This window comes from Serinus canaria, chromosome 1A, assembly GCF_022539315.1.
Source record: "Serinus canaria isolate serCan28SL12 chromosome 1A, serCan2020, whole genome shotgun sequence".
Lineage (NCBI taxonomy): Eukaryota > Metazoa > Chordata > Aves > Passeriformes > Fringillidae > Serinus > Serinus canaria.
The window spans coordinates 52,187,411-52,201,855 of NC_066314.1; the positions used below are offsets into that span (position 1 = coordinate 52,187,411).

The following is a 14,445-nucleotide window of genomic DNA, read 5'->3' on the forward strand; positions in this document are numbered from 1 at the left end:
TGGGAGTGACAGATCACTAGAACAGGCCCCAGAGCAGTTGCAGTCCCTTTCCCTGGAGATATTCAAAACCCATTTGGACACATCCTGTGCAACCTCCTCTGGGTGAATCTGCCTTGCTGGGGTGGGGGGGAGGGATTGGACTTGATAATCTCCAAAGATTCTTCCTACCCCCACCATTTTGTGATTCCATGAAATAGCACTATGAAGTTGGTTCCTATTTTGTGAGCCATAAATCACAGCAAATGGTGTATTTAGCTTCTGTAAAGTCTGGATCTTAAATTCACATTCAAAGGGCACCCATTACTCACCTAAATTATTCTCATATAACTTGAAATTAACATCTTAAATTACTTCATGTTACAAAGGTCAGTCTGCTGGTAATAGAAGACTAACAGGCTCACAGCTTTTTAAATCTCTCTCTCAGTGTCTTCTGTTCTTTAATGTACATATTCTGTGTTTAATTTTTTTTTCTAATCCCCTAATTCCAATCTGATAAATCAAAGTATTTATTATTTGACTTTAATTGTTTATGTCTGTTCTCTCCAGAGAGGAAGTAGTTGGATCCATAAAGGAAAACCAAGAGCAAACTGTACTGGAGACAACTGGGGGAATATTACCTAGAAGCAAATTACAAAATTAGAGTTACTTGAGAGCACAGACATGGTCATACATAAATTTAAACCAACATGTTAAATTAGCAGCTCTTAAGGCTTGATGTAATTAAACCAGAGCTGGCCTGCTTTATAAAATATTTTATTTTCAGCAAATGTTATTTTCAGCAATCTAAGCTGTCCATGACAGCTAAGACTCATTTAAAAAGAACAAGCACAATAAGAGCACTCTAACAAGACAGGCTTGGAACCTGATTCTAAGGGCCAGATTTTATACTGCCCTTAATTTACTTTAATAAAGCCTTCTTCCTCTCCTTAAATTAAAGTGACCTCTTTAGGGTTACAAATACTGCTAGTAAAATTTTGCAGTTTATGTTTCCTAGAAATAAATCACTGGCTTAAATAAATATATTTCTCAACTACACTGGACTTCAGTCCTTAATGTAGAATTCAAGTCCTTAATGTAGAATTCCATAATCTCTGGCTTCCATATCTCAAAAATCTATTAGACTAATAGAAGATAATTAAGGACAGAGATGAAATCCTTTAGTAAGCACAGAAATTGGTAGAAAGTTTTGGAAAATTAAATGAAAAAAAAATATCCTGAAGATTTTCCTGGAAATCTTAAATAAAACTGACTGGTGCTCACCTTATGGTGGTCAGACATTCAGCATTATCTTAACTTCCCATTGCTACTATTATGAACCAAAATGCCAAAATTTTCTGAATCAGTCTTTCAAAGCTGAAATTAGTCATTTATAGCTGAATACAAAGTTAACTCGATGAAGGTGTATTCAGGGTTGTGAGTAATAATGATGTAGATAAAAACCATTTACACACCCCCCAAACAAATAACTGAAGCACAGATTTGTTTCTCAAGTTGCATAAATTCTGAAAACCTCCACTTTGTCTTCAACTATCTCAGCATGTGGGCAGACTAGTGGAGGTAACTCTTCAACTCATGCTGGAGAGGCTGATGCAGCAGATGCAAAGAGTTCAGCCACGTAAGTCCTAGAAAACAGAACTGAAATACAGCTCAAGACACAATAGATGAAGTAATCCAAATGACCTCTAGATAAATGTGCTCTCTTCATCTGCCACAATTTCAGCAGCTCTCTGCAATACTGAAGGTCAGGACCAACAGAAGGTACATCACTTGAAGTAACTAAACTGATCTTAAAAAGTTACACAGGACAGTTAAGTAGAAGATTCTGGAAACTAAGGAATAATAGCCATAGTAGTTTAGATAAAGATTTTATGAAGAATGAAACTTTTATTGTAACAACTGTACTTTTACATTTTCCCCATCTACCCATTCCTTTTAGAAGACAGGAGTGGATTTCCAAAATTCGCTACCTAAACACCAGTGACAGCTTTTTTTTTTTTTTCTTTGTTGAAAGAATAAACATAGTCAAATGGAGAACATCCTTTTATACGGAATCACTGTACTTTTTTCCAGTTTGCTTGTGTGAGGATTAGAATTAATAGCAAAAGAGAAGACTCAGACAACAATATTGCTAGTTAAAAAAAAAAAAAGGAAAAGAAATAAAAAGAGGCGGACACCAAGCCCACCTTCCTGAATGTGAATAAACTATGTTGGAGAAAAGTGGTTAGTATAAGAGCAGTTGAATATCAAGAGAAACTTTGAGCATTCCGGAAGGGTGATACTCATAGAATTATAGAATATCGTGAGTTGGAAGGAGCCCAGAAGGACCAACAAGTCCAGCACCTGGCCCTGCACAGGACAACCCCAAGAATCACACCATGTGCCTGACAGCGTTGTCCAAATACTTCTTGAACTCTGTCAAGCTTGGTGCTGTGACCAGGAGCCTGTTCCAGTGCTCAAGCAAGATTTTATTTTTTCCAAGAAAAAGGTGGTTCTCTAGTTTGTTTGCTTTGTTTTAACTCTGAAGTTATTTCTATAGACAGTATTTATAAGGGAAGATTTGTAGGCGCTGAACTCTGGAAACATAATCACCAGTGATAGGCATTATTGTTATGCAGAACCTTCAGAATAAAAAAAGCTGTTCCCCATTAGAGGTCACGCCAACAGAAACAAACCTTATTTGTTTTAATCCTCCTATACTCAACATCGGGACAAGACCACGGAAGCACGGTGGGAGGGGAGGAGGGAAAGGAGGAGGGCAGGAGCCGTCCAGAAAGCCTGCAGCTTCCACTGTTACATATCTCCTAACCTGATCATTTCCTTATAGCACTTTCAAGAAGAACATTTCAATATGAATCAACAAAAATAGTTTCGTAAAGTAGGTCGTTGCTGCAGCAACCGGGCGGCTGTTTGGACTACTCCCTGCCACAATGACCTACTTTTCCAGTTATATGTAACCGTTGTAGCAAGATCAGAATACTCTTTCCCTACGGAGCCGCTCCGAGAGGATTCCTGTACCACAGCTGAACTTTATTCCTAACAGGGACAGAGAAAGGCTTCATTTGAGCAGGTACAAGCAGCGGGTCGGTTCTGCTCCTCCTCTGTGTCATACTCCGAAATGTCGGTGGCTAAAGGTTACATGAAACCCAATATGTCCTCGGAGCTCTGAAAGTGCCACGGCAGCGCTCAGAGCCGGAGGAGCTGATAAAGAATGGAAGGGGAAGGTGTGAAAAGGAACAGGCGCTCGTGAACAGCGTGTCCCCTGCCAGATTGAACAGCTGGCACTAAACTTCGGCACAAACAGACTGTTCCTGTGCCACCATCCAAGCCCAAGCTAATGGACACCATTCTTTATTACAGGTCTAAATAACATTAAATCTGCACAAAAGAAAAACCCTGGTTAATGGCAGGTAAAGCTCACATGTTTTTAACCCCTATTTAACCCTGCATGCACTGGAGAGGGGAGACACAAAGGTACCACAAAGGAAGAAATGCTGACAACTACATAATTCCTTGTTTACTGTTGCTGTTAAAACCAGCATTTTTTCTTTATGACAAAGGAAAAAACATCACCTCTTAAACTAAGGAAGGAAATCATTATCTCTGTAGAAGTAAGACTACAAGACTTCAAACATCAATCACACTGACTTGTACTTAGGTATTTTTTAATGAATGTATTCAATCAAGTTCAAAAGTTTTCATTCAAGATAAAATTAAAGAAACAAGCACAAGAGACAAACATTTCCAAGCAAAAATAAACTCATTCCAAGAAAAGGCAAGCTAGGCATTACCATGCAGTACACCATAATTAGAATTCCAGTAAACAGAAAGCTTCTGACAGATAATACAGCTTATGAAAGCAGAAAAACAAAGAACACACAAAAAGGCTCTCCAAACCTTACTTTACCTTAGGTATTCTTAAAATTTCTCAGATTATCAGGAAAATACTGCAACTGGTGACAATACAGTACTGCAAGTGGAAATTTTTTTTAATTTCCCACACCATTTCATTTGGGAACAAGCCACCTACAATAACATAACTGCTCCTGAGTATGAAAATCCCATACTCATCAAACAGGACAGTAAAAAAAAAAAACACAAACCAAAAAGCCTAAAAATTATTTTTACTTTACCACTGCACTTAACAAGCCATAGAGCAACAACTGCAAAGGCAGCGTTCTGGAATAAAGACACACTAATAGAAGGAAAAAAAGTGCAGGATTATGAAAAGGAGAGACTGCTGCTGAAATAACAGCACATGATTACTAGTAACACTTTTCTGTTTTAAAGTGTGACCTCCAATGCCAAAAATTCAAGTTTCATTGTGCTGTCTCTCATGGAAGCAGTAAAGAAGAATTTTGCTTTAACAAACACAATGTTTCAATGCTGGGACTGAAAAAGAGAGGTTGGTGGAATAATATTCAAAAGAATGCAAAAAGCCAAATTCTAAATTGTAAAAATAGAAACATCCACATTATCCCCCACAAACTCATTACTTTCTTCATGGTTTAGAAGAAAAACACACTACAGCTGAAATAAAGTACTCCTCAACAGTAAATTTATTGGCAACTAGCTTACGGAAAGGAAATTTCAACCAGTAAAAGAACCCTACTCACTGAAAAGTACCATGACTATACGATGAAAATTAATTTTACACAGGTCTCTTCACGTTACAAAAGCCTTGAAACAAAAGAGGAAACTCAAATCAATTAAAGCAGAACTGTCAATATCACAGCAACTTACAACTTTTTCCTTTGTCATAAACAGAAGAAATTACATACTAGGAAATGTTTCCAGGGCACACAAATGAAAGAATATGCTAGAGAAAAAAATTAAAAATTGAAGTCTCTCATAGAATCCTTTAAGGAAACATTCACACGATTTGGGAAATACTGTGCAAGAGTAGTAAACAGCAAACAGTTACACTCTCTAAAAAGAAATGGATAAGGCATAGTAAACTAGACCGAGCCTGTCATCTACTGAAAAGCAATGAAGGAAAGTCACAGGAATTATCCCTAGGCAACACAAATAAAACAAATAATTCAGATGCCATCCTTGGCTTGATCACCCCCATTAAGACTTGCATGGTTTCAATTTTTTGAGTTCATTAATAGCAAGACTTAAAAAGAACAAAATTGAAATGCAACCTCCTCCCCCAAAGAGCCTTCTGAAACCTGGACGGCAAAAAATTACTGTGTAGAATATTTTCTTTTAAATGCATGTCTCAGTTTTGTCAATGTAGTCATGCTTCTCCCATGAGACAGGAAAAAGGGAAAAAATATTAGGTAATCTCTGCTAAAAGCCACAATGTTTTCTTCAGCTTTAAGACTTCTAGAAAAAAAAAAATGAGCTTGTTTAGTCTCTAGAACATAAAGTATGATGGAGAAAGAATGTAAAGAAAAATCACTTGATGTCACAGGATTTACAGACAGAAAATTTCAACGCAGAGGAAACTCTTGAGAGAACACAGCAAGGCAACATTTAGCCCATTCTTCAGTGAATCCAATATATTAGAAATCAAAACCATTTTCAATGCCAGTTGCTCTATAAAATGCAGTATCCCAGTTCTCTGGATGCTTCCCCAGTATTTCAGAACTGCACAGATTGTGAAATTGAGATGTTTGCTATGATATTCTGTGTCTTTAGTGCACAGCAAAACTGCAATCATTCAAACCATGATCATGTTTTATGAACTACACAAGGCATGAAGTAATGAGCAGCCTACATGAACAAGTTGCCTATTTATTTATTTATTTCTCTGTCTGATGCAAATTAGCCTCTTATTTCTGTTTTTTCAATCATTTTTCTCTCTCTCTCAATTGCAGCACAGTTTACCCCTCACCGACAAGGTCAGTAGAACACTGGCATTGAGAAACCAAAAAAAAAAAAAAAAAAAAAAAGTCTGCAAGCACTGAACTCCACAAGTTCCTTACTATAAAAAATAAAGCATTTCCTAGGTCATGGATTTCATATGCTGGATACATAACAGACAGAAAAATCCAAGTTTTCCTTACAGGAATTGTTCCTAAGTAACCTCTACTGCAGATATTTAATCTCCATCACTGAAGAATTAGTAAAATTAGTAACATATATTCATACTTCACAACTTCTCCATTTGAGCTTAAAGAGAATTTTTTCAATGGTTCTGGTTTTAATTCTGAAGGGATACAGATTTGTGCTCTGAAAGGGTACAAACCTTCAGTGCAAGAATTTTACAGTCGGTGCTTTTCATGTCTGTGAAACAGCCACAAACATACAGATGTTAAAGAACAAATGCATGAGAATGAATAGGAAGGGAAATGCTATTCCATAGATTAAGTTTAAGTAAACTTCTAAAACAGGTCCAGAAAGTTTCTCTAGTTTAGTTGTAGGAGGAAGCAATGCATAACACAAAAGATCAGGTGTACATCACATGCTGTTAATACAGAAATTAGATATGCAGGACACATCCTAATCAATGTTCAGTGGAAGAAATCTTCTCCATCTCTGATAAAACTGAACAGGTTTTATCTTACTGCAAAAAAGTTGCTGTACTAGCACTTTTCAAAGACATTTTAAGCAACAGTTTGACACCTGAATTTACTAGTTTACTTCCAAAACCCTGAGTATTATGCAATTCTTATTTCCTACCCAGGTTTACCAATGTTGAATTTTAGACCTTTCAAATACTAATGCAATTTAAAAATAAATAGTTTTAAAAAAATCAAAGAACAGAATTTATTAAAAAAAAAGTACATACTTTAGGACGTTCTGTTCACTGCAGCTCACCTACTGTCTAAACTAATGCTAACAAAGCTCATGTGTTGGTTTTTATTATCTCCACTGGTAATTTAAATGCACTCCGATTTTTACCGGCTCCAAAAGTATGGACAGACATGCGGACTTTTGCCACAACCATCTCCACTTTAACACTTGAAACAGAACACTGAAATATTGACTTGTCCTTTCCAGTCTATCCTTCACCGCCACTGAAGCTTTGCTTCCTTACAAAAAATCATTTACATTCACAAAACTCCAAAGCAGTGAAAGCAAATGCTTTATGGTGACCTGAAAAACAAATGAAGGTTTCAGGGTTAGAAGAACACTGCTATTATAACTCACCTCTTGACCTAGATTGCAAAGAATGTGAAAGCCAAAAGCACACAGAAGCACAGAAACTAACCTTGCTCCATGTTAAATTAAGACTTCTGAGAAGTCTAAGTGAAATGTATTGCACCAAAATACTATTAAGTTCTTACCCTGGTAACCAAATCCAGTCCTTTCCTAGGGGTAGCCAAAGGTAGGGCTATTAAACCTGCTAAAATGTGATAAGCAAATTACTAAGCCCATGGAACACAAAGCCACATACTCTTAGACTACTTACACAACCCACTCATGCTCAAGCTGACTTTTGCCTTTTTAGGTCATTATGGGAAGGTCACAAAATTCCCAAAAGCAAAGGGTTTCTTTCAGTATGCAAATTCATAACATCACAGACTTTAGAGTGACTTCTACACTGAAAAAATGGCCAACTTGGCTGGCAGCTTGACCTTCCTCCTATCACAGGTTATATAACTAACCTGAAAACCTGCCAGGCACTGAGACACAGTATTGAAAAGAACCAGTTCTGAAAATAAAGGCTTCCATGCTGTAGATAAATTGCTAGAAACTGAAAAGTTCAGGTAGTGCACAATGATAAACAGGTTTTTCTGCAATATTTGCATAATATATTTAAAGAGTGACTTCCATTTGTTGGGATAAAGACATTTTCCCAAACTGGAGGGAAATATATTTTATTGTATTAAAAAGTCCAAAAGAGAATGATAATATAAAATAACTTGCTTTGAAGAGCAAATGCAGAATTCATTGACACTACCACATACTGATCAGTTAGGGAAAAAAAAAATTCTGAATTCTTGATTGCCTAAAAAAAGCTGCTTTCACATCCATCACAGATGGTGTTTGTTGGGGGTTATCACCCTCCCTGTCTGTGACCAGAGCAGGAAACACTATGAGGTGTGGACAGATTACCTTGCCCTAATCAAATAAAGAATGTGATCTATTGATACATTTGTAAAATAAAACAAAAACAGACTACTGGTCCCAAGAGAAGGCAGACTAAAAAACTCCTAAAGGTAGAAGGTAGACTAAAAAACTGACTTGTTTCAAAATCACATTTCTACCTTTAATACTTGAAGTCCACATACTATTACATATCAAGAACACTTGACCCAGATCTTCTCTGGACATCCTCAAACCTGGAGATTAGTGATATAAAACCAGGTGTCTAAAACCTCAAAATTTCTTAACCTGAGGAACTAAGCCTCCTTCAAGATCAGCCCTGGAATCCAGATTGTACAGATGCACACTATAATTTTTCTGGCCTATAGTAACTGCTATTTTAGAAAAACCAACTTACAAAGCACAATTGAATTTGCAGCACCGCATGCTCCCTCCACACTAACCAGTGCAGTCTTCTTGTCCAATAATAAGGACCAAAATAAGGAAACAGGCACAGTGTCATTTCTCAGCTAGCAGGCTTATTTCTCACATTCTGACAATCTGACAAAAAAGAAATTGCATCTTTTCCCAACACAGGAAAAAGGCCAATACTTATTTTCAGCAATATCATTTCAAAGAGTGTCAAAAAATGGCAAGCCACAAAAGAAATCAATAATTCCCTTCCAAAAAACACCTGGTGGTTACTGCAGGCATGAGCAATGCAGGCCAAGAATGACATGACCATTGTAATCGGACTCAAATCTATACTGCCACTGAAAGAAATGGTACCTGCCCTTCCCACTCTTTGCCTCTTCACTACTAATATGATGACCTTTTTGCTGGCACAATCTACCACAGAGCTAATCCCACCAAAACTGGTACTTAATCTATTTTGGACAGATTGATGAGCTAAACTGGCTCACCACATGGTTGTGTGCTATCATAAAAGGGTGGAACCAACCCTTTCATCAACACTGCAGGATTAAACCCATGAGGACATACGTCAGCGTGCTTCAATGACGTACTTTGTAAATCACAGGGCTAGATGTTACAACACAAATTATAGAGGGAGTTGCTGAATTGCAGGCACTTTTGGGGTAAAAAATTGTTTTTGCAGAAGAGAATAGGTGAGCAGCCTAGAGGTGTGGCACTGGGGGGTTTCTCCAGTCTAACTGCAGATACCACAAAGTTCCCATCTGAAAATGCAACTTCTGGAAAGAAGCTACAGACTTCTCACAGATTAATCACCCTCAATTTAGTGTGCTGGGTGAACAGAAGTGTTCCAAGTGGCACACGCCACTCTAGAGTTGAAGCCACTCATTAGAGGGTGTGCTGGGTTGCACTGGGTTTGCATGGCCACAAGACAAGGTACCAGGGGGCTACAAGGGTGGCTTCCTGTGAGAAGCTGCTGCAAGCTTTCTGTCTTTCCAGGCCAATGCCAGACAGCTCCAACACAGACCTGCCACTCGCTTGCCAAGGTAGTGCCTCTGGGATAACATATCTGACAGGAGGAAAACATTACTGCTCAGGAGCCATTGAAGCCAGAGAGGCATGAGAATATGAGAGAGAAACAACTCTGCAAACTCCTAAGTCAGGAAGAAGGAGGGCATCAGCACAGAGATTCCCCTGCAGCCTGTGGTGAAGACCACTGAGAGGAAGGCTGTCCACCCACAGCCCATGAAGGACCGTGTTGGAGAAAATATGAGTGCAAAGAATCCTTGCCCCAAGGAAAAAACATCAGAGACAACATTTGATGAACTGACCAAAACCTCTGTTCCTCATCCCTCTGTGTTTTTTGGAGATAGGAGGTTGAAAAAATAGGAGTGAAGTTGAGCCCAGAAAAAAATGAGAAGTGGGAAGAAGGTGCTTCAAGAATTTAGTTTATTTTCAGTTACCTTATTCTGATTTGGTTGGTAATAAATGAATTCATTTCCCTCACTACGGTAATGTCTGAGTGATCTCTCCTTGTCCTTATCTTGACTCATCAGCTTTTTGTTCTATTTTCTACACCCTGTCTAATCAAGGGGAATGACAGAGTGCCTTTGCTGGGCTTCATGTTCAATATTTCATAAATAGATTCACATATAGATTTCAAGTAGATTTTAATTCTAAGTGCTACACAATAAAAACAAGCTTAAGGGGATGTTTTCATCAAGGAAGTCATAAATATTTCTGTGCATTCCTTTTTACATATTAAGCATGTCACCAAAATTTAATTAATACACAAATTTTGTCTGCCTGAATTACACATATGAAATTCAAATCACTTATAGATTAATTCTACTGACAAACTTTTTCTACCAATCCCCTATCCAATAAACACATCTCTATTGGACAAATCACAACTACGTAAGCTGAAATTTTAAGTATATTTTCAGAACCAGATGCACAGAACAGCAAAATTTGATGGATACTACAGAAAGATGTCTGAGCATTATTTTTTAAACAAGTTCCCATTTCCATGAATTGCAGTGATTGTCCTGGAAATTAAACTTTTTCCTCAGGTGTTTTTATTTGCTTGAAATTTGAGTGTGGAAAAAAAACCCCACCACCTCTCTTCTCTCTCCAAAGTCAATTCCAGTATCTGCCATAATGGCAGCAGCTAACTTTGAAGGATGTTGAACACATCAATATTCTCACAAAATCTAAGAGATATACAAAGCAAACTCTATTACTCTTATTTTAAAAGTAAAACCTGTTCTCTTCAGGAATAGTTGAAAACAAAGAAGTGTTTTAACTAGCATATAAAGACAGACATACATACCCAAAAAGACAAACCAGAAGAGGTAAATTATTACCTAAATTAAATCCTTATGCAGCAACTGACAATGTCTGCATTTCTTTTCAGGTATTGTGATCAACTGTCACTCTGTAGCAAAACCAAGGCCAAATGAAGCTCTCCCCTACGTGATGTTAACCATGAGATCCCATTCTCCTTAATATGGAAAAGTCTGTGAGCACATACAAATACATTTTTTCAGAAGTAGGTAATGGTTACTTGTTGGAGTAGGCAAGTTACATTCTTTGCCTGTTTTGTTGACACAATTAGATGCAAGCTAATTCTGTGCCTAACATTTAAGGGCAACTGACAAAATTTTAAGAGAGCCTTAGTGTGATTTTAACATTTGGCATCTCCCTCCACCATTTCTATATCACCTTTTACTGCACCAAGTAACTTCTCTCTCTCTCGTGTTGATCTGTGAACAACACTGTGAACTCATCCCATAGAAAAAGCATGTTTCAGTGAAAACACATCTTGATTTATTTGACAGCCTGAAAAAAGGAACAATAAGAAAAAACAGAACAGACCCAGAAAAAAAAAAAAAGAAGTGAGCTGAGGGAGGTCCTGGCATTTGTTACGTAGCATTCACGAATTTAGAACAGGTAGGCTGAATGCCAGGAGAAAGGAGGTCAGTAAGACCATGTGACTGCTTAGTAATTAGACTTGCTCAATAGTGCAATTACACAAAAATATTAGTCCCTGATTGTTACATGACTGTTTAAACAGAAAAGTTAATTAGAAAGCACCTATGTGTTAGAGGCTGCCATTTACCAGATTTAACACACATTTGTTAATACAAACCATAACTTATGACCCTGCAGAATGACAATATTCTAACAAGAAACTAAACCTCCTGGTTTCTTGTATTTTTTCACCATTTTTCTTCATGTAGATTGTGTTAGTCATCGTTTGACAGATAAGAGTTTTTCCCAGGGCACTAGGACAACAAACACTTGGTGTCAATAAACTCAAGTTAAGAAAGGACCACTGTAAATTCACACCAGAAGGTTAAATTTGACTCACCTTCCTAATGCTGAAGGGTTTTTGCTCCTAGTCTCAAATAAAATGTTTCTGACTACAATACCCTACTCAACAAGCATGTAAGAAACAACTTCTATCATAGTCATCAAGCAAAAAAAGAACATAAAATGTTTCTTCATTACTTATAACTGCCAAATGAGACTGTCAAACAAAAAAACTGCATCATACATCTCGTGTATACTTACTTGGAATGTATGTGTCTGCACTGGTTAAAAGCATCTCATTAAAACCACTGGAACCTAAAGTGGATTCATACCAAACCAGTAACTGTCCATTTAAATAAAAAAATTATTGAGAAGAACCTTAATAAACATAGAGCTTTAGCAGCCAGTTATTTTTAAAAGCTATTGTACTTTTAAACTTGAAAAAAACCTGATGATTTCACAAAACCAAGCTATGCAGCAGCACGATTTCATACTCAAATCCATGTGTAGCATGAGCCTTAAGGGTATTTGAGTACCAGGAGATTGCTTGAAGTGCTTTGGACAGGGGAGTTGTAATCTACCCCAAACTTAATCCCTCTATCCAGATACTAAAACCAGGCATTTTTCTTCAAATGCAAAATGCAGTGGAAGGACTAGCTGCCTTCTAAAACACTGAAAACACTGTTTAAGTACACCAACCAGCAATACAACACACACATATGTTCTCAAGGACTCTATTAGCTAATGACCATATTACACCGTTATTGAAGAACCAGGGCAATAGCACTGAAGACATGAACTTCCTTCTGCTAGAATCAAAGTTCACATTTGTCTATCATTCACTAGCTCAGAGAATACAACCAAAAACTGTTCAGCATTTCAATTGCAGGGCACATTAAAGACCCATGAAGTATTCTTAAAACATATGATTTCCTTAACACTTAGACTTGTGCCAGTTGTCCACATTCTCACATTCTTTTAAACTTAAGTAACTTTCATGTTTCACCCACAAAATTCTCTGAGCTTCTTCAGTAAGTCCAAATGTTATTTAAAAAAATTATCCCTTCAAAATAAAAGCAATTTAAAAGTCTCTTATAAAATAAATGTACATAATGAATCTCAGATAAGGAAAGTATCTAACAGCTATTCATAAGTTATTTTTGTCAGTGAAAATGAAATAACTATCAAGTTTGCAAAAAACATCTTTAGTATTTCTATTTCTTGAAAACAAGAAGATTATAAGGAAAACCTGTCAAAATCTAAAACAAAAAACAAACAAACAAACAAAAAAAAATTCCAAAAAAACAAAAAACAAAACACCAAGAAACAAAAACCAAAAACCTCCAAAGGTAAGTTACCTGGTTGGTAAAGCTAGGACACACATTATTAAATCTGAAAGGAACAATCATTCAACTAAACAGAATTAAAACCTGAAGTTTCTAAACTCTGTCATTCTACTATGACGCAGTGTTAAGATAAGTTTCATTGCGCTTGTTCCATAATTAGGCAACTTCTCAGCATTGTAGTCTGGGCAGGCTAAGTTCACTAGCATTTTAAGTTCCTGACATTGGAGGGACAGATGATACACAAACTTTACTGCATTATCAACCATTTTACAAGGGTAACAATTTTCAGATTCCTAGTGATGCTTTAACTAAACTCAGATGACAAGCATGCACAAAAGTCCTATTAACCTCTGCCTTATGGCACACATTTAGCATGCAAGCGTCAGTCACAGATCCACAGAAAAGTTCATTTTTATATCGGGTAGGAGAATTACAACTGGCTTGATGGTGCAGGAACAAATCTGCACTTTCCAGAAAGGGACATTGCACACCGAGCCAGCCAGAGTTCAAGAAGCATTCAGACAACGCTCTCAGGCACACAGTGGGTTTCTTGGAGTTGCTCTACGCAGGGCCAGGTACTGGACATCAGGATCCTCGTGGGTCACTTCCAACTCAGGATATTTTGTGATACCCTTCTGTACAGGAACTCTAGTCTGAAAAAGCATTTTTGAGCTAAGCGAGCAGCTTCAGAGTTTCTCCAGGACGGAGGTGCCCTGGGGTTCCCGGCCGCCCAGAGATCCTGAGATGGTGCAAGCCCTCCAGGCTGCTCTACACAGGGTTTTCCGCCCGGCAGCAACCCCGCTCTGAGTTCCAGCGCTCGGGCACTGCACCGCCGCCCTCGGGAGTGAGAATAAGCGGGCCCCTCACCGGGAAGCCACAGCCCACCGCTCCGCATTCTGCCACGGGCGTCCCGGTTCCTTCTTACCCATCCCTCCCACGTGCGCCGCGGGAGCCGCAGGCCGGACCGGCACTGGGCTGGATATGTAACACCGCCGGCCCGCGGGGAGGGTGAGCAGCCGAGGGAAGCCGGCGCTGGCGGCAGCCCAATCGGGCGCGGAGGGGAGGGGATGACGGAGGGGAGGGGATGGCGGGGAGGCAGCGTGACCGAATACATAACGTGGGGATTAGGGCCCCAGCAGCGCCCCGCACTCACCTCCACCTGTTGATGCCCACGTTGGAGGAGCCGGCGAACCAGGGGTCCAGGATGTAGACGCAGCGCACCGTGTCGGCGCCCTGGATGCATTCCCGCAGCGCCGGGTTATCGTGGAGCCGCAGCCCCTTGCGGAACCAGTGTACGGCGTTCACCCCCATGCCGGGTGCGGGCGCTCAGCGGGAACCGCCGCCGCCCGCGGGGCCGTTCATGGCCCGGCGCCGC

At 38.8% G+C, this 14,445-nt stretch overlaps 1 protein-coding gene across 1 annotated transcript in view; it reads right to left on the reverse strand.

Annotated features, from left to right (window-relative positions):
- Positions 1–14,382, reverse strand: part of CRY1 (cryptochrome circadian regulator 1) — a 39,323-nt gene extending 24,941 nt beyond the window's left edge. The window contains exon 1 of the mRNA XM_030238000.2: positions 14,224–14,382. Within this exon, the coding sequence (XP_030093860.1) occupies positions 14,224–14,381 (158 nt within the window). The 5' untranslated portion in view covers position 14,382. The remainder of the gene's footprint in view (positions 1–14,223) is intronic.
- Positions 14,383–14,445: the final 63 nt, after the last annotated feature.